The sequence below is a fragment of the Cetorhinus maximus genome, chromosome 12 (assembly GCF_964194155.1).
Source record: "Cetorhinus maximus chromosome 12, sCetMax3.hap1.1, whole genome shotgun sequence".
NCBI lineage: Eukaryota > Metazoa > Chordata > Chondrichthyes > Lamniformes > Cetorhinidae > Cetorhinus > Cetorhinus maximus.
This window is the reverse complement of record NC_135890.1, coordinates 53156338-53176174: the sequence shown is the minus strand read 5'-3', so window position 1 is coordinate 53176174 and position 19837 is coordinate 53156338. Positions and strand designations below refer to the sequence as shown.

At 42.6% G+C, this 19837-nt stretch overlaps 1 protein-coding gene across 1 annotated transcript in view; it reads left to right on the top strand.

The window, feature by feature from the left end:
* Positions 1–17943, top strand: part of gys2 (glycogen synthase 2) — a 52552-nt gene extending 34609 nt beyond the window's left edge. Inside the window, exons 12-16 of the mRNA XM_078553599.1 lie at positions 10715–10841; positions 13785–13880; positions 13970–14133; positions 16492–16572; positions 16695–17943. Of these exons, the coding sequence (XP_078409725.1) occupies positions 10715–10841; positions 13785–13880; positions 13970–14133; positions 16492–16572; positions 16695–16913 (687 nt within the window). The 3' untranslated portion in view covers positions 16914–17943. The remainder of the gene's footprint in view (positions 1–10714; positions 10842–13784; positions 13881–13969; positions 14134–16491; positions 16573–16694) is intronic.
* The last annotated feature ends 1894 nt before the right edge of the window (positions 17944–19837 follow it).

Genomic DNA, 19837 nt, shown 5'->3' with positions numbered 1-19837 from the left:
GGTTGGACAGGCAGTGAAATATTTATGTTAACTGATTACTTAATGACCTTAACAGGCCTTTTAACTGTCGGCGGGCACACTGCCGGCTCCAGTGCACGATGGCCAACTGAACGCGCGACTGTGCGTTGACATCGGCACGCTCAGCTGACGTCAATGCACATCATTTCACGCTTGAGCAGGTTGGGCACGCGCCCGCCAGCTGAGTGAAAATTTCTGCCCCTCTACCCATCCCTGATCCTGCTGTATCAGTTGTGGTAGTGCACTCTCTCACCTCTGAATCAGAAGGCTGTTGGTTCGTTTCCCACTCCAGAGAGTTGAGCACAAAATCTAATACTCCACTGCAGTACTGGGGGAATGCTGCAGTGTCAGAGGTACTGTCTTTCGGATGAAATGTTGAAGCAAGATATTCATCCCCTCAAGTGGATGTAAACAATCCCATGACACTATTCAAAGAAAAGCAGAGGAGTTCTCCCCGACTCCCGGCAAATGTTTAACTCTCAACATTGTCGTTTTCATGTTGCTGTTTGTGGGACCTTGCAGTGTGCAAGTTGGCTGTTATGTTACTGCACAGTACTACAGTAACTAGACTTCAGAACTGCAGCATTGGCTGTAAAGCACTTTGGGGCATCCTGAGGTCCTGAAATGTGCTGTAGAAATGTAAATCTTTTTTTAATTTATGAACTCAATAAATGAAACATATTGTTTGGGCTAAAACCAGTTTTGTAAATCTCTCGGCTGGGGGATCAATTTCTTCTCTTTGGCAGTCATGTTTGAGGCAGGTCAGTTTCATACTTGTGTACATGCACATTGTTCATTTTTTTTAAAAAGAAACTGAATCCAGTAGGTAAATGCTAACTCACTTTCATAGATGGTGTTATTAAGTTCATGCAATTATTCTCTGCTGAGATGGTGGGCAAGCAACCACTTCCCAAACCAATACTCCTGGACAGTTAAATGTGCCAGCATGATCCTGGCTCTTTATCTGCTTTGCTTTCTGGGATGGACCTAGCCTGTCTTTGGAACCTCCTCCAAGTAGAGATCTCTAGTAGAGGTTAGGGAACATCAGCATAAGCAGTTACAGGGAAGGATTGATTCCGCTAATGACATGGTGGGATGGTACTGCACTCCACTACTGGGTGTGGCAATGTGTGACCTAAACTTTTCACTGCCTGATTTGAGATTTGTTGGTTGAACGTCACATAAGAATTAGGGTTTTATTTTGTTTTGGATTGTGGGTGACACTGGGAAGGCTGTTGTTATTTCCCTGAGGCAGCAGCGGCCATGGGCTTTGAAGCACTGCAGACATTTGGTTGATAATAAGGAATTCCAGCAATGATGAAGGAAAGGCAATGTATGTCCAAATCAATAATGTGTGTGACATGGAGGTGATGCAGTGTTCCTACAGCATTGCTGCTCTTCACTTCATAATTGTGGGGGTCACTGGGGAGGGTAACTCTACTGAGATGCTGTTGTGCATCCTGTGAATTGTACAGGTTGCGGCCAAGTGGGTGCTGGTGGTGGCGAGCCTGGATATTGAGCCCAATGGCAGGGAAACTGACCAAACTCTGCTTGATAGTAACATTTTCTACAGTGTTGTAAAAGGAGTCTGCTCACCACATATATAAAGTTTAGCATCCCACAATGTTTGCCTTTCAGAAAGGCACTTTGCTGCATTTTGCATATTACTGAAGTAACTTTTTTGAAGTGGTTTTATGTTGAATGTTAATCTATTTACACTTGACCAAGCATGCTTTCTGCTGTTGTTCCCTGTCATTGCTTCACACATCATCTCCATTAATTCATTATGATGTTCTTGGCTTCACTGGAACAAGTATCATTGAATTAGATCAATATAACTATAATGTCCAGTGGTATAAACCTCAGTCTCTGGAGTGCCTGATGGGAAAAGATACATTTGATAAACCTGAAATCGAAACTAAGATTGGCATCTTAATGAGGTGGAACGAGAATATTCATTATTTTAATAAAAGTGAACTATATTGTTTTCATGGGTGCAGATGGCTAAACTGTTAGTTTCTTACTCATCCAATCATGGTTTTGCAGGACAGGAGCAATTAAACATTGTGGTCTTTCATTTTTAGATTAGAATAGTTGCATTAGGGAATAGGAAGTTTCAGCTATTGATTGTGTTGTGCCTTCACTGAGCATTATGAAATTATTCATGTAGTATTTCTGAAAAGCCTAAATAATGTCATGCAACTATAAATTGCACAAAGAAAAAATTGACCTGTTCGTAATTTAAATTCTTGAATATGGATCAGTGAATATTTAACAGCTTTCTAAATCTTTAGTTCAGCAGAGCAAAAGGATGGTAGAGGCAGAAACCCTCATAACATTTAAGAAGAATTTAGATGTGTACTTGCAATGCCATGGCATACAAGGCTATGGGCCTAGTGCTGGAAAATGGGATTAGAATAGTTAGGTGCTTGTTTAACCGGTGCAGACTCGGTGGGCCGAAGGGCCTTTTTCTGTGCTGTAGACCTCTATGACTCTATGAAAGTCTGTTTTCTTGTATCCTGTACTTGGTGTCATTAATCAGTTTTTTGTTTTATACAGGGGATTAGTTAACTGTGCAATTACACTGTAGCTGTCAATCTCTGATCAGTAACACCTATATCACATCTGCCAACCTAGAAAACTAGCAAAATCGAATTAACTTCTGAAAAAACTAACTGCTCAAAAACAGCCTTGAATGTGGCCTCCCAACACATGAATCGATGGAGATAGACTGAATTTTTTCCTGATCTAATTTTACCATTGGGACCATCTGTTCCCCTCCCCCTCTGTCTCCTTAAGTGCATCTACACTTCAAGCATTCCCTCTTTTAGCAAGTTACACATTCTTATCACTCTTTGGATGGAGAAGTTTCTTCTGAATTCCCCATTGGGTTTCTTGGTGACAATCTTATATTGATGGCCTCTAGTTATGCTCTTCCCCATGAGAGGAAACATTCTCTCTGTATCCAACCTATCACAGCCTTTCATTATTTTAAAGACTGCTGTTAGATCACCCCTCAGCTGCCTTTTTTCAAAAGAAAAGAGACCCAGCCTGTCAATCCTTTCCTGATATGTATACCCACGCACTTTTGGTATCATCCTTGTAAATCTTCTCTGCACCCTCTCCAATGACTCTATTGCCTTTTTATAATATGGTAAGCAGAACTGCATGCAGTACTGTAGGTGCGATCTTTTTTTATTCATTTACAGGATGTGGGCTTTGCTGGCTGGGCCAGCATTTATTGCCCATCCCTAATTGCCCTTGAGCTGGTGGTGGTGAGCTGCCGCCTTGAACCGCTGCAGTCCATAGAGCTGTTAGGGAGGGAGTTCCAGGATTTTCACCCAGCGACGGCGATATATTTCCAAGTCAGGATGGTGAGTGGAGAGGAACTTCCAGGAGGCGGTGTTCCCATGCATCTGCTGCCCTTGTCCTTCTAGATGGTAGTGATTGTGGGTTTGGAAGGTGCTGTTGAAGGAGCCTTGGTGAGTTCCTGTAGTGCATCTTGTAGGTGATACACACTGCTGCTACTGTGCGTCGGTGGTGGAGGGAGTGAATGTTTATGGACGGGGTGCCAATCAAGCGGGCTGCTTTGTCCTGGATGGTGTCAAGCTTCTTGAGTGTTACAGCTGCACTCATCCAGGTAAACAGAGAGTATTCCCTCACACTCCTGACTTGTGCCTTGTAGATGGTGGATAGGTTTTGGGGAATCAGGAGGTGAGTTACTTGTTGCAGGATTCCTAGCCTCAGACCTGCTCTTGTAACCACAGTATTTATATGGCCAGTCCAGTTCAGTTTCTGGTCAATGGTAGTCCCCAGGATGTTGAGTGTGGAGCATTCAGTGATGGTAATGCCATTGAATGTCAAAGGGCGATGGTTAGATTCTGTCTTGTTGGAGATGGTCATTGCCTGGCACTTGTGTGGCACAAATGTTACTTGTCAACCCAAGCCTAGATACTGTCCAGGTCTTGCTGCATTTGGACATGGACTGCTTCATTATCTAAGGAGTTGCAAATGGTGCAGAACATCGTGCAATTATCAGCGAACATCCCCACTTCTGATCTTATGATGGAAGAAAGGTCATTGGTGAAGCAGCTGAAGATGGTTAGGCCTAGGAAACTACTCTGAGGAACTCCTGAAGTGATGTCCTGAAGCTGAGATGATTGACCTCAACAGCCACAATCATCATTCTTTGTGCTAGATATGACTCCAACCAGAGGAGAGTTTTCCCCTGATTCCCATTGACTCCAGTTTTGCTAGGGCTCCTTGATGCCACTCTCTGTCAAATGCTGCCTTGATGTCAAGGGCATTCACTCTCACCTCAACTCTGGAGGTTAGCTCTTTCGTCCATGTTTAAACCAAGGCTATAATGAGGTCAGGAGATGAGTGATCCTGGCGGAATCCAAACTGAGCATCACTGAGCAAGTTATTTCTAAGCAAGTGCCACTTGATAGCACTGTTGATGACCCCCTTCCAACACTTTTCTGATGATCAAGAGTAGACTGATGGGGCGGTAATTGGCCAAATTGGATTTGTCCTGCTTTGTGTACAGGACATACCTGGCCAATTTTCCACATTGCCAGGTAAGTGCCCATGTTGTAACTGTACTGGAACAACCTGACTAGGGACATGGCAAGTTCTGAAGCAGAAGTCTTCAATAATATTGCCGGAATGTTGTCTGGGCCTATAGCCTTTGCAGTATCCAGTGCCTTCAGCCGTTTCTTGATATCACGTGGAGTGAATCGAATTGGCTGAAGACAGGCATCTGTGATGCTGGGGACCTCCGGAGGAAGCCGAGATGGATCATCCACTTGGCATTTCTGGCTGGAGACTGTTGTGAATACTTCAGTTCTATCTTTTGCAATGATGTGCTGGGCACCCCCATCATTGAGGATGGGGATATTTGTGGAGCCTCCTCCTCCTTTTAGAGAGTAGTTTAATTGTCCTGCTCCATTCATGACTGGATATGTCAGGACTGCAGAGCTTGGATCTGATCCGTTGGTTGTAAGATCACTTAGATCTGTCTATCACTTGCTACTTATGCTGTTTGGCATGCAAGAAGTCCTATGTCGTAGCTTCACTGAGTTGACATCTCATTTTTAGATATGCCTGGTGCTGCTCCAGGCATGCCCTCCTGCACTCTTCTTTGAACCAGGGTTGATTCCCTGGCTTGGTGGTAATGGTAGTGGGGGATATGCTGGGCCATGAGGTTACAGATTGTGGTTGAGTACAATTCTGCTGCTGCTGATGGCCCACAGCGCCTCATGGATACCTAGTCTTGAGTTGCTAGATCTGTTCAAAATCTATCCCACTGTGTGCCACACAGCACGATGAAGGGTATCCTCAATGTAAAAACGGGACTTTGTCGCCACAAGTATGGTCACTCCTACCAATGCTGTCATGGGCAGATGCAGCTGCGGCAGGCAAATTGGCAAGGAATGAGGTCAAGTATGTTTTTTCCTACTCGTTGGTTCCCTCACCACCTGCCACAGACCTAGTCTAGTAGCTATGACCTTTAGGACTCGATGGACATTGAAGTCCCCCATCCAGAGTACACTCTGCACCCTTGTCGCCCTCAGTGCTTCCTCCCAAGTGATGTTCAACATGAAGGAGTACTGATTCATCAGCCGAGGGTGGGATGGGGGGAGAGCGGTACTTGGTAATCAGCAGGAGGTTTCCTTGCCCATGTTTGGCCTGATGCCATGAGACTTCATGGGGTCCAGAGTCAATTTTGAGGACTCCCAGGGCAATTCCCTCCTGACTGTATATCACTGTGCTGCCACCTCTGCTGGGTCTGCCCTGCCAGTGGGACAGGACATACCCAGGGATGGTGATGGTGGTGTCTGGTAAGGTATGATTCCATGAGGATGACTATATCAGGCTGTTCCTTGACTTGTCCATGGGACAGCTCTCCCAATTTTGGCACAAGCCCCCAGATGTTAGTAAGGAGGTCTTTGCAGGGTTGACAGGGGTGAGTTTGTCATTGTCATTTCCGCTGCCTAATTCGATGCCGGGTGGTTTGTCCGGTTTCATCCTTATAGATTTCATAGCAGTTTGACACAACTGAGTGGCTTGCTAGGCCATTTCAGAGGGCAGTTAAGAGTCAACCAGACTGCTGTGGGCCTGGAGTCACATGTAGGTTAGACCAGGTAAGGACAGCAGGTTTCCTTCCCTAAAGAGCATTAGTGAAACAGATGGGTTTATACAACAATCACCAATGGTTTCATGGTCTTCATTAGACTTTTAATTCCAGATTTTTACCTGCCATGGTGGGATTCAAACCCAGGTCCTCCGAGTATTACCCTGAGTCTTTGGATTACTAATCCAGTGACAATTCCATTGCACCACTGCCTCCCCCATCTAACCAAGGTTTGATGCCTTTCTAACTTTCCTATTTTTCAATTCTACCCTCTAAAAATAAAACCTCTTGTTTGGTCTGCTTTTTTTTTATATGTAGTCTTGCTTAGTGATTGTATTTGTACTCTGAGATCCCTTTGTTCCTCTGCTCCACCTAGACTTACACCTCCCATGTACTAAGTGACCTCCCTATTCTTCCAGCCAAAGTGTGCTCCCTCGCATAAATGTGTTGAACTTCAATTGCCTATTCTGCAAGTTTATTAGTGTCCTCTCATAATTTGTTGCAGCCCTCCTCAACATTGACTATCCCCCTCTACACAGTTTGTTGTTATTGAAGTCAAAAACACAACTTCTGAAGTTGCAAAGTCCAAATAATGAATGTAAATTATGAACTACAGTGGTCCCAGTGTTGATCCTTGTAAACACCACTTCCCATCTTCTGCCACTGAGTAACCTTTTACTCCCTCTGTCTGCTTTGTCTTGAAGCCAGCTAGCAATCCATTCTGCCACTTGTTCCCTGACTTCACATTTTCTGACCTTATTCATTAGTCTAATGTGAGGCATCTCATTGAAGGTCATTTGAAAATCTAGATAAACTACATTTACTGCATTAACATTGCCTACACTCTGTTAACTCTCCAAAAAATTCAATAAGATTGTGAAGCATGATTTTCCCTTTTGAAATTGTTATTTTGTTACTTGTTTCTAGCTGTTCTTCCAGTCTCTCTTTTTACTAAGGATTCCATTATTTTTCCTACCACTGATGTTAAGCTGACAGGTCAACAATTCCCTGGGCATGAACTGTTGTCCCTTCTTAATTATAAGACTCGTATTAGCTATCCACCAATCCTCTGGCACTACACCTTTTTCAAACTAATTATTAAATATGAGTAGTAATGTTTCTGCTATCTCTTCTCTTCCCTAGATTCTTTTTTAAAAATATGGATGCAACCCATCCAGACCAGGGGCTTTATCCTCTTTGAGTTTTAGTTTATTCAATACATCACCTTTTTATTTTAAATACGCCTATCTTATTGCTCACCTGATCATTCAACGTCCTGTCTACCTGTTCTATCTCCCTGGTAAATACTGAAGTGAAATAATTTAAAATTTCTGCCACCTCTCTGATCTCTGGTATTATCTTGTCTATCCCATATTATCTTGTCTATCCCTTTAATGGTCCTACTACATCAGCCTTCCTTTTTTATTGAAGTGTTTGTAAAATATTTTACTTTTTTTTGATTTACGTTCCTTGATAATTTACTTTCATAGTTCCTCTTTGCCTTCCTATTTGTTTTGTTGACTTCTTTCTTAGTCTCTTTGTATTTTTTTTTTTACCATGCACTCCTGTGCCTGCTGTCTACATAATAAATGTATGCCTCTTTCCTAGCTCTGTTGTTCCTTTTGTGTCTTTTTTCATCCATGGAGTTTCACTAGTGTTTAGTTTGTTCTTTCCTTTTAAGCAAAATATATTTTCCCTGCATTCTGTTTTTCACTCGATTCCCTAATTTGTCTGCATATTTTGCCCTCTACCTCCCTTCAACTATTGGGTGGTCTGTAGACTACACCTACTTAGTGTGATGGATCCTTTATTATCATTTAACTCACTCCACATGCATTATGTTTCTGTCTTGCTGATAGCTGCATCCCTTTGTTTCCAACTGCCATTATGTTATCTCGAATAAGTACAGCTGCTCCAGCTCCCATTCCCCCCGCCCCTATTTCTTCTAACTATGCTACACTCTGCAATGTTTAATTCCCAGTCCTGATTTTTCGGCAACTACGTCTCAGTAATCTGATTATGTCAGGGTCCTCCCAATGCATGATTATCTCCAGATCTCTTGTTTTGTTACAGACACTGTGTGCATCTTGACTCATTTCTAATAGGATTTCCCCTCACTTTAACCATTTTTTAGACTCCCATTCTGTAACTCTATTTATCTCTTTGCCATCAATGTTCTCCCCTACTTTATTCTTATGCTCTCCTGCCCTGTTCTGTTTACTTATGCAGCTTATGTTGTAATTCTCTCCCCCACTTCCCACTAGTTTAAAGCATTTCCACCTCCCTATTTAGCCTTTCAGCAAGGACATAGATGCCAATCCATCAGTTCTGCTCCTTCCTATCAGAACTGGTGCTAGTGTCCCCTCAAAAGGAACCCCACTTTTGCACACCAGCCCATTAGTCATAGGTTAATTCTCCTGATTTGTCCCCCATGCTTCTGTCAATTTGCATGTGGCTCAGGCAATACAGCAGAGATTATTACCCTTGGAGTCCTGCATTTTTTTTTAGAGCTGAACTCCAGATATTCTTACAGCAGGACCTCTTCCCTCTTCCTACCTATGCCGTTTGTTCCAACATGGACCATGTCAACTGGGCTTACTCTCTCCCTTTCCATGTTCCTCTCCAGCTGTCATGTGGTACCTCCTAACGCTGACACTGGGCAGACAACACACCCTTTGGGATTCTCATTCTTGGCTGCAGAGGAGACAGTCTATCCTCCGAATTATAGGGTCCCCCACTGCTATCACATATCAACTCTGCACTTCTCCCAACCTGGGCAGCCTTCTGAGCCATGGTGTCTTGATCTGCAGTGTGGCTATGCTCCCTGCAGTCTGTCTCCTTAACCTCATAGGTAGCGAGTGCATCGTACCTGTTAGACAGGACCTGTGTCTGCAGGACCTCCTTCTCCACCTCCCTGCTATTGGACTCCCTAACACGCGGACACTTCCTTTCTTGAACCTGTGTTTTCCCCTGGGATGTGACTATGTTTTAGGTAAAACTGTCCAGAAACTCCTTCCCCTACTCCCCTCGGTGACACAGCCACTCCAACTCGCACTCCAGCCCAATGACTCTGGGCTGGAGAGACTCGAGACATCTCCTGCAGACATGTTTGTTCAGGATGGTCTCACTGTCCATAAACAACCACGTTCTGCAGTCCAGACACACAAGCTGCTCTGCTATATCTCAGGCTAGCCTTATTCTATTTAGTTAATTATTAAGTCTTTATTCAACAATTATTTGTTGTTATATCAAGTAGTTTAACTAGTTAAGCTGTAAATTTAATGCAGCACATACTTTCCTGGTCCTAATTTAAACTACTGCCCTAATTGAGATAAAAAAGAAGCCTTAAAACTCACCAATCAATCTACATACTTACAGTACCTAATTAATGTCTCTGAACTTCAGGTTTCACTGTCTCTCGCTCACTCTCTCTTGGACCACTCCTTGTTCTGTAAAAGCCAGAATACCTTTTCCCTCACTGCATTGAATTCCCTCACTCAGTAATTTCTCCAAGTTAAGTAAAGTATCCTGTCTAGCAGTACCCCATTGAATTTGACTTTGTGTTACTCTCATGAGCGTGCAATGGGACATTGGCGGGTTTAAAAAGTTGCTTTATAGGATCCTGTTCATTGTGTATTCCTTCTTGGGGCCGAGTATTAAAACGTGCCCATAACGGTGACTGTCAAACCATCAGTTCATCTTAAAAACCTCTCTCAAATTCATGCATAGCCAACAAAGGACGGATGCAACATTTCATTCTAAAAGTTTCCAGTCCTGCCTTGTAACTGATCAATTGGAATTGAACATTGACAATGGACAATGTGGGGTGCAGGTCAGGCAGAAAAGCTGATTTTATTGAATGAAATGCTTTAAGGTGCTGAAATGGCATGTATGCAGTAACTGTTCTTGGACAGTAATAGCTTGTAGATAGTAGATGGCTATGATTTAGTCAGTCGGGTCCCAAAGCGAATTCTGCACAAAAATGCTTCTCTTCCAAGTAAGTTTTAAACAGTGACATGGAGGTCCAAGCCTCACATTCATCGAAGTTACAACACACAAACTGTCCATTTGGCCTTTCACACCCATGACCATATTTACCCTCCTTAAGTGAGCAAAAAGTCCTAATCATATTTATGCATTGAATTTGCTTATCCCCTTTATCTACTTTTCCTTCACCTGTTCACCAATAACAGCTTGTCTGTTGACGTAGTTTCTGCCTAAAACTCTAATTCCTGAAATGAATTCCACAGCCTCACAACATTACCTATGCACAGAAATTTCTCTTGCTCTTTGTTCAAAATCTCTTGCACTGATTCATGTGCCTCCAGCTTCTTGTGCAGGACCTCACTGTAGTAGTCAGCCCCAGGTTATGAGAGGCTGGAGGTCTTTCAGAGTCGGGCCAGGACCCAACTGGTGGAGTATTGCAACATTAGCATTGCTGTGACATTAAAGTTGTAATAAAAATGTACATTAAACCTCATGCCACGTGTGGCTACTTAAATGCTTTCTGACAAAAATAATTGTGTTGTTTCAATATCCTAATGCTTTTCATTTACCTAGATTGTTTTCCACCCTGAGTTTCTGTCATCCACAAGCCCACTTTTGCCTATGGATTATGAAGAGTTTGTTCGAGGCTGCCACCTTGGTGTTTTTCCATCATATTATGAACCTTGGGGATACACTCCTGGTAAGTGTCACCCTTGTGTCCCTTTTGTTTTAACCACTTGAGAGGGTTGGAAAAGCCTATGGGAATGAGCAGTATAGGAAGAAGGTGTTTAAATAGCCATTTCACTGAAGGAGAAGTGGACTTCACATTGCGTGGGGGGAAAATAAGAACTTGCATTTACGTTGCCCTTTCCATGACCTCTGAATTGTTGCAAAGTGCTTCAAAGTCAATGAAGTACTTTTAAGTGTAGGAAAGCCAGACCAATGATAGGACAGTTGACATGGATAGTATTAATGCTAGCAATTACTCGTGTCGGGGAAAGTGCTGGGATAAGGGAAGAGAGAACTGTCTAAGAATTGCCACCTTGCCATGGAACTGCCTTTCTAAGGTTAGAGATTAGGATTCGGCTTGAAGCACATTTGTCCTTTGTTCTAGAATGCAATGGTGCTTTATATCCACAAGAAGGGACTACTGGTGAAAGCCTTTTCATCTTCATTGTCTGTTTGAACTGGATGAAGGTGCAAGCTGCATTGCTCAGTAACTTCTCCAATTTATATCAGGGTCCTATTTACACCATAGAACCCCATTTTGTACTGAAACCTCTTACCTGGTTCAAGCAGGCTACATTCAGCCCTGCCCTGTGCAAGGCCCCAGTAAATACAGTAGTGGAGTATTAAGTGGTATACAGCTATTTTAACTCCTGCTACTACCTTGTTGACCCTGAACTGTGATTCCAATAAGGTTGGGATCAAAAGATGTAATTATCCCAGATCCAATCAGGATTAGTTCATTCTAAAGACGTATGAAGGCTTTCTGTCATATGATGTACAATCCTACAAGGTAAGCAATCTTGCTGTTCATGGTATCATTTTCCCATCCCAGATCCCTTCACAGCCCACGAATAAAAAGATTGTGGAGTGTGTATATATAATTATTCCTCTAATTCCCTAATGAATAACCAGCCTATCAAAATATGTTTGAAGGAACACAACATAAGCCAAGGACCGGTCACCCCAACAAAGTTTGGCCCATTGGTACTCCTACTCGCCCAGCATCCAACTGCATGTTGAACTCCCTAATGTATTTTGACTAGAATCATAGAACAGTTACGGTGCAGAAAGAGGCCATTCAGCACATCGTGTCTGTGCTGGCCAAAAAGAGAAAAAAGAAACTAGCTGCTTATTTTAATCCCACTTTCCAGCACCTGGTTCCTAGCCTTGCAGGTTACAGCACTTCAGATGCAGATCCAGGTGCCTTTTTAAATGATACGCCTGCCCCTTTACTTCCCCCCTGCTCACCGTCCAAGGACCCAAACACTCCTTTCAAGTGAAGCAGCTTTTCACTTGCACTTCCCTCAATTTAGTCTACTGCATTCGCTGTTCCCAATGCAGTCTCCTCTACATTGGAGAGACCAAACGCAGACTGGGTGACTGCTTTGCGGAACACCTTCGGTCTGTCCGCAAGCATGACCCAGACCTTCCTGTCGCTTGCTATTTCACACATCACCCTGCTCTCGTGCCCACATGTCCGTCCTTGGCCTGCTGCACTGTTCCAGTGAAGCTCAGCGCAAACTGGAGGAACAGCACCTCATCTTCCAACTAGGCACTTTACAGCCTTCCGGACTTAACATTGAGTTCAACAACTTCAGATCATGAACTCTCTCCTCCATCCCCACCCCCTCTCCGAACCCCCTTTTTCCAATAAATATATTTTAAAAACTATTAAATTTTCTTTTCCCACCTATTTCCATTATTTTTAAATTTATTTCCATCAATTGTTTTATCTCCGCCTTTTAGCCTGTTTCGATCCCTTCCCCCCACCTCACTCCCACTAGGACTATCTGTCACTTGCTCGTCCTGCTTTCTACCCTTAATGTCACCATTAGCACATTCCTTAGCTAATATCACCACCATCAACACCCCTTTGTCCTTTTGTTTACGACATCTTTGGCAATCTCTCCTTTGCCTCCACCTATCACTGGCCCTCTATCCAGCTCTACTTGTCCCACCCCCCCTTAACCAGCTTATATTTCACCTTACTTCTATTTTTCCTTAGTTCTGTTGAAGAGCCATACCGACTCGAAACGTTAACTGTATTCCTCTCTGCAGATGCTGTCAGACCTGAGTTTTTCCAGCTATTTTTGTTTTTGTTTCAGACCTTTTTAAATGAGTTGAGCTTTTCAACCTCAACCACCAATTTAGGCAGTGAATTCCAGATGCCCACTACCCTCTGGATGAAAATGTTTTCCCTCATGTCCGCTCTAATCCTTCTACAACTTTTGAGTAGTAGATTATTCCAAATGTTCAGTTTTTCATTTATTCTATCTGTATTGACTTTATTTTCAAATTTATACTTGCGTTGTCTTGCTTATTTGGTGATACTGTCACTTGAGTCAGAAAGTTGTGTTTTCAATTCTCAGTCCCGAACTTGAGCTCCTAACTTAGACATTCCACCACAGAGAGCTTACTACATTGCCAAAGCTCCTGTGTGTGAGGTGGTAAATTGATGCCCCTGCCTATTGTGATTCAGGTGGATATTTAACATTCCTGTTGCATTATTCACAGAAGCGCAATGTACTGTCCTGGCACCTGGCCAACACGTTGTCTCATGTGCGGGAGCTAGCCTGTAAAATGACTGCCACATTTAACCATGTAACTCTGTCACTGAACTTCAGAGTAAAGGATGTCTGTCTGTATGCTCTTCTAATGGTTATTTTCAAGAAAAAAAGACTTGAATTCACTTGCTGGGGATGAGGGAACTAAGTCATGTGGTTGGGGAGCTAGCAGGTAGAAGGGTAGAAAGACAACAAAGGAGGAAAGTGTACATGTGGTTGTACTTTAGCACATATACCTGTATATCTTTTCTTGCATAACATTTCAGTATTTACTTGGGCAATAATTAAATCTTGACTAGTATTAAACAGCATGTACTACCCTAATGGATCTGTGTTGTTTGCTTTTATAGCTGAGTGCACAGTGATGGGAATTCCCAGTGTGACTACTAACCTCTCTGGATTTGGTTGTTTTATGCAAGAACATGTGGCAGATCCAACAGCCTATGGTAAATTCTATAAATTATGTGCTGCACCCACAAGACACACTACATTTGCTTTATGCTTACTTTCACTTTTGTGTTATCCTTGTGTCCAGGGATTTACATAGTTGACCGTAGATTCCGATCTCTAGATGAATCTTGCAATCAGTTGACCCAGTTCATGTTTGGATTCTGCAAGCAATCACGTCGCCAGAGAATTATCCAGAGAAATCGAACTGAAAGGCTTTCCGAGCTTCTAGACTGGAGATACCTGGCCAGAGTAAGTACAAGCAGCTAACGGGTCTACTCTGGAGTTTTGAGATCAGTGAAGCGGAAATTCTGCATCAACTAATGTGATTGAAAGCCAATAAATCTCCTGGTACTTGGAAATAAGCAAAGACATTCATGAAGCACTATAAGTCATTCTAAGGGAGCTGGCGAACACTGGGGAGTTTTCTGATAGATTGTAAACAAGCAAAGGTAATTCCCATGCTCAAGAGGATCGCAGAGCCATTCCTGTCAACTCCAGACACATTAAGCACACCTTTATAATCATAAGCCTAATGGGATTCATAATTAGAAACAAAATGGAGGATTACCTGTATGAAAATAATAAAGAACAGCTAACATGGCTTTAGCAAGGATAGAACTTGCCTGATCAGCCTCAAGACTTCCCTGACAAGGTACCACCCCAGGTTAATGAAAACCAGTAGAAACCTTATCATATAACGTGTGAATGTGTTCAAAATAAATCATGAGAGACTCCTTTTGAAAATGAAGTCAATGCCTGCCTAGGGTAATAATGTAAATTAATGACAACATGCTCAAGAGACAGAAGCACATGACAACTGTAAGGAGAAACTATATTGCAGAGAAAGGGAGATTAGATGGAAATGAAGGATATTCAATGGGGTGCCCCCATCCCCTTCCGTGTCCTTGCACTCAAGCCCATACCATTGTGATGATGAGGAGGAGGATGATGAGTGGTACAATGAGGATGAAGAAGCTGAAAAGGTTTAAAGAAACATTAAAGCACAATTTTTTTCTGGTCACTATATTTCTAATACTGAATAGTGTAAATTAAAATTGTAGTCTCCTAGTGAGATAGCTAAATTTACAGATGAGACAAAAATCGTGAGCATAATAGAGTCAAGAGATTCAGCTAAGATCTTACAAAGAGAGCTCTCTTTTGCAATTTGATCAGTAACAAGTGAATCTCCATGGGTGGGATAGAACTTGGCAATGGGAAAATTTAAAGAGATGTAGGTTGACTTATCAAATGGATTTGGTTATCTAATACAGTTTCACTCTCTGAAGGGTTTGTACCAAAGTTGTATGGTGCCCTGTTCAGACCACAGATGAAGCACTGCTTACATTACTAATCATTAATTCATGCCCCAGAGGCAATGTAGAGGAACCCTGATATCTGAGGGAAGAGCTCCAACAAATGGCTTCCTAATGTTGAAAAGAGATGTTTAAGTAAGGTGGATAAGATTCTTAACAGCACAGGGAGAGTGAAAATCTGAAACCATGCTTTCAGTTCTGCCAGGGCAGAAAGACCAGAGGACATGGGTTCAAGATTGTGGAAAGGGGAGGGGAAGTTGTTGAGCTTGGTGGAGCCTTTTGGAGAGAGAAAATGGTTGGAGTGCTCTCCTGGCATGTTCCAAAAATGGAATGGAGATTGGTTTGATGGTTTTTAATTTCCTGATGAAGAAGCTAATATGATGGAGGGAAGAGAAAAAATCAACTTACAGAATTTGGGAAATGTGAATTTTAGCTTCTAAACTTAAAAAAAAAAATCAATGGCCTCTAACCTCTGAGTTCCAGGGCAGTGTATCTAAAGATGCACTGGCAAACCACCCTTCTCACCGCTCCCCCCTCCCCCCCCACCGGCCAATACTCTGGAAGCTCCCACATAAGGATTGCACGGATCAAACTTCCGATGGGCAATTCCCCTGCGCTGGGAACCATCCAGTAATGTGATTTAAATCATTTAAATCACAAACTTTGGATGGTTCCAACTGTATTACAGTAATGGTTACCCAGAAAAATTTAGAAGAATTAAAACCACTTCTACTTCTGGATAACTATTAACAACCCTCCCCCTCTACCTCTCCCACCCAACCCTGACTATCCCCCTTGACTGCCCACAGTACCCCCTGACTGTGCATCCCCACCCCCCATCTCCGGCTGCTCCAAGTGGCTGGACCTTAAAGCAGGTAAGGTTAATGCCATATAAAAGGGGGCATGCCCTCCTTACCTCCAACGCTGCAGCCCTGGACAGAAGGCCGTGGGAACCCGCTGTGCTGCACAGATCTCATTTGGCCTGAATTGGAAGGTTGGGTGAGATAGGAGCAGCTGGATTTCCAGGTAAGGAACTATGAGCAGAGTGGCAATTTGACTCAATTGCCACTCCACCGAAAGTTACCAATGTGTATGTAGCTGATCCACCAAAAGCCTAATAATTGTAACAGCAGAATTACAGCAGTATGGTTTTTTTTCAAAATATTATCTGATATTCCCATAGGCTCTCCCATACATCATAACTCAACATATACAAGCACCTGTGGTATTAGGTCTCAAAAACTTGCTGCATTCTGCATTGGTTGATTAATTTTGTGTTTCTTTTAATATTCAGTACTACATGTATGCTCGCCATCTTGCACTGAGCAAAGCTTTCCCAGAAAAATTCCAGATGGACTCAATTGTACCGCCATTGGTAAGTCGACTTGTTTTGTATTGTTTGAATTTGTATTTAAGGCAGTGTTACCAGAACTATATTCTACATAGACTTCACACTTTTTCAAAAAAAATGTCATGAACTACTTTTTTCCACACCAGACTGAGGGTTTCAAGTATCCCAGACCAGCATCAGTGCCCCCATCCCCTTCCGTGTCCTTGCATTCAAGCCCAAACCAGAGTGATGATGAAGAGGATGATGATGAGCGGTACGATGAGGATGAAGAGGCTGAAAAGGATCGAAGGAACATTAAAGCACCATTTTTTCCTGGTCCAATTCCTGTCGGAAAGAACCAGTCAGATGCAGAGTACCAAAACTGAGTAGATGGTTAACTGTGCCATTTGGAACATTTATGGTTACAATAGCTTGATGATGGAAAATGGAGATGAAAGATTGACAAGTTAAATCCATGTTGCCCCCTGGTTGTTGTATATAAAATGGCTGGGAGAGCTTTCATACTATCTGCAGTATTAAATGTGCATCAGAAACTCGTGTAAAGTTTCAAATAATTATAGCAGCTAAAGATAAGTTTGGTCCTATGAATATTACATAAATGCCCTACCCTGGAATATTATACCAATTTTCTCAAAGGATCAAACTGTCTTTTCCTCCTATACATCTGGTCACCATCCAGTTTTCATTCCTCTAGAACTTATTTCTAGCAATGATTTTTGCAAACTTGCAAAACCTCCCTTTTGATTTCTGTAACACACTTCACTGTTTCTATAAATAAAGGGTCATTTTATTAGAATATTTATCGAATTTTATACTTAAGTCTTGTCCCATTGGTTCATTCATGGTTCCCATTAGGAATTGTGTTTTCTATGATTGTTTCAGAAATAAAGGCTGGTGCGTAATGTTTGTCTCTTACTCTAAATGACTTAGCTCCCAGTGCATCAAAGGACTGACAGCACCTAACATTTGAACTAGTGTTTATTGTTGGGGTTGGAGCTTAGCTTGACATTTTTTGACATGTGTGGTCCTAAAATGTGACAAGATTGTTATTTTGTACTTCTGTGATTTGGGACACTGCTTGTATTCTTTGCTAATATCATTAATAATCACTGGAGGGGTAGGGGGGTGGTGTATACATGTACAAGTTACCCTATTCATTGAAGGCATTTAAGCTTAGCTTTTACTGATTTCACTACATCTTTTGTCCCTGTGACCTTTCTTTTGGGGACTCTTGTGAAATAGTGTGCATCCATCTTCCTACCACTGTTACAAAAAGATAAAATCCAATTTGAAATGCTCCTCCATAACATTGAATTTATTTGTGTGTGTGTGAAAGTCAGAACATGTTTTTATTATTTTACTTAGACTGGGTTAAGCACAATTAAAACCTATCTTCTTTATAAAAACTCAAGAAAACCTGTCTACATGTATTTTATGGTCACAGTGCATAGAATGAATTAAACACTCATGGAATTGGAAAATATATTCTTTCTAGCAAAAAAAACCTGTTGCAGTCAAAGCGCAGAGAGGGAAAAGATGGGAGCCATTTGACCTCACCTGATCATAACACCTAGCCACTCAGCTGTGAGGTTTATGAGAATGGTTCCTGGGATGAGGGCCTTCAGTTATGAAGATAGATTGGTGAAGTTGGGACTCTTCTCCTTGGAGAAGAGAAGATTTAATATAGGTGTTTGAAATCATGAGGTGTCTGTACAGGGTAGATGAGGAGAAAACATTCCCAGTGGTAGAAGAGTTGACAATCGGAGGACGCAAATTTAAGGTGATTGGCAAAGAACAAAATGTAATTCTGTTGGAAGCAGATTCAATGTTGGCTTTCAGAAGGGAATTGGGTAATAATCTGAATAGAAAAGAATTTGCAGGGCTATAGGGAAAAGGCAGGGGAGTGGGATTAGCTGAGTCACTTGCAGAGATCTGGCATGGACACGACTAGCTGAACGATTTCTTTCTGTGCTGTAACCCTTCTGTAAGAGGTGAGGAGCAAGAATCTTAAAACTAACAACCGTGGGGAAGGGGTGTTGTAGTGAGTTAGTACATCACTCTCTTATCTCTGGAATCGGAACCAATAGCATGAAGATGTTACTCATCTGGCTCTGTTAGGCACAACATAGTTACTGGGAAATAAGATAAAAATCCTCTAATTTACTGTTGGTTGGCATAAATGACCATCTCCATTGAGGCACAGGAAAAGTGTTGGAGGGATATAGAAAATACTATAACTAGTGTAATTTGGCTGTACTATATTACACAGTAGAGAGAATTAAATGCTGTTTTTGGTGCCTGAAATAAGACTATGTTCAATTTTAATAAGTTCTTTCACCTCTATGACTACCAACTCTGAAAAGTACCAAGTGGTGTGTTTACAGACCTTTAAGTGCAAGAATAATGCATCAAATGAGAGTTGTCTACTTTTTCAAAAAAATCCTTCAACAACTCTTACATGATGCCCCCCTCTTCATTAAGTCCCGACACATTGGGCAGAATTTGATGTCCTCCCCCTTGGCAAGTTTGGGGGTGGGAGCATTTAATTGTGCAGCGGGGTGGCCATTGGCACCCTGCTGCCTTTCTGCCTCAACTCCAATTAAGCCTGTGGTGGGAAGGCTTGTAGATGGCCTTCCTGCCACCAATTGAGACAATTAATGCCCACTTAAGGCCCTCATCCCACCACCGCTGGTATTCACCCAATGACGAGCAGGGGGCTCACTATGTGGGAAGCCTGAAGAGCAAACTCTTTAAGGGTTGCTTGTGGGCTTCCAGAACGTGCCCCTTGTTCAATTGCACTCAAGAACTGATCGCGGGACCCAGCATTGGGAAGGGTTACTGTGAGCCACCCATGACCTTGCTGCCAATCCCCTTCCTCATGCTATGCCCCTCCTGCCATCACCTGTACCCTCAATGATCCTAGGCCTTGGTGGGTGTATTACCAGCAGCAGTCACCACCTCCCGGTGGCACTGCCAAGTGATGAAGAGCTGCCAGCCTCTGTTGGTTGGCAGCTCTCAGCTTGCAGGGCTTCAACTCCCAGGCTCCTTGATCCGAGGGAAGGCCTGCTGCTGCCTTGTTCAGTGCCTGGCTAGCGGGCTTTCCCAAAAAGAGGCGATGCTGGGTTCTCGCTGGCTCTCTAGCCGGCGGGCAAGATCTCCATCACCAATACTGCCCTATGTTTTTAGCAGTGTTGTTTAAATACTACAAATGACTTTTCTTAAACAAGCATGTATTGTTGCTGCTATTTGATGTGACCACTGTGACCAACCCTTATGAAATAAAGTAAGG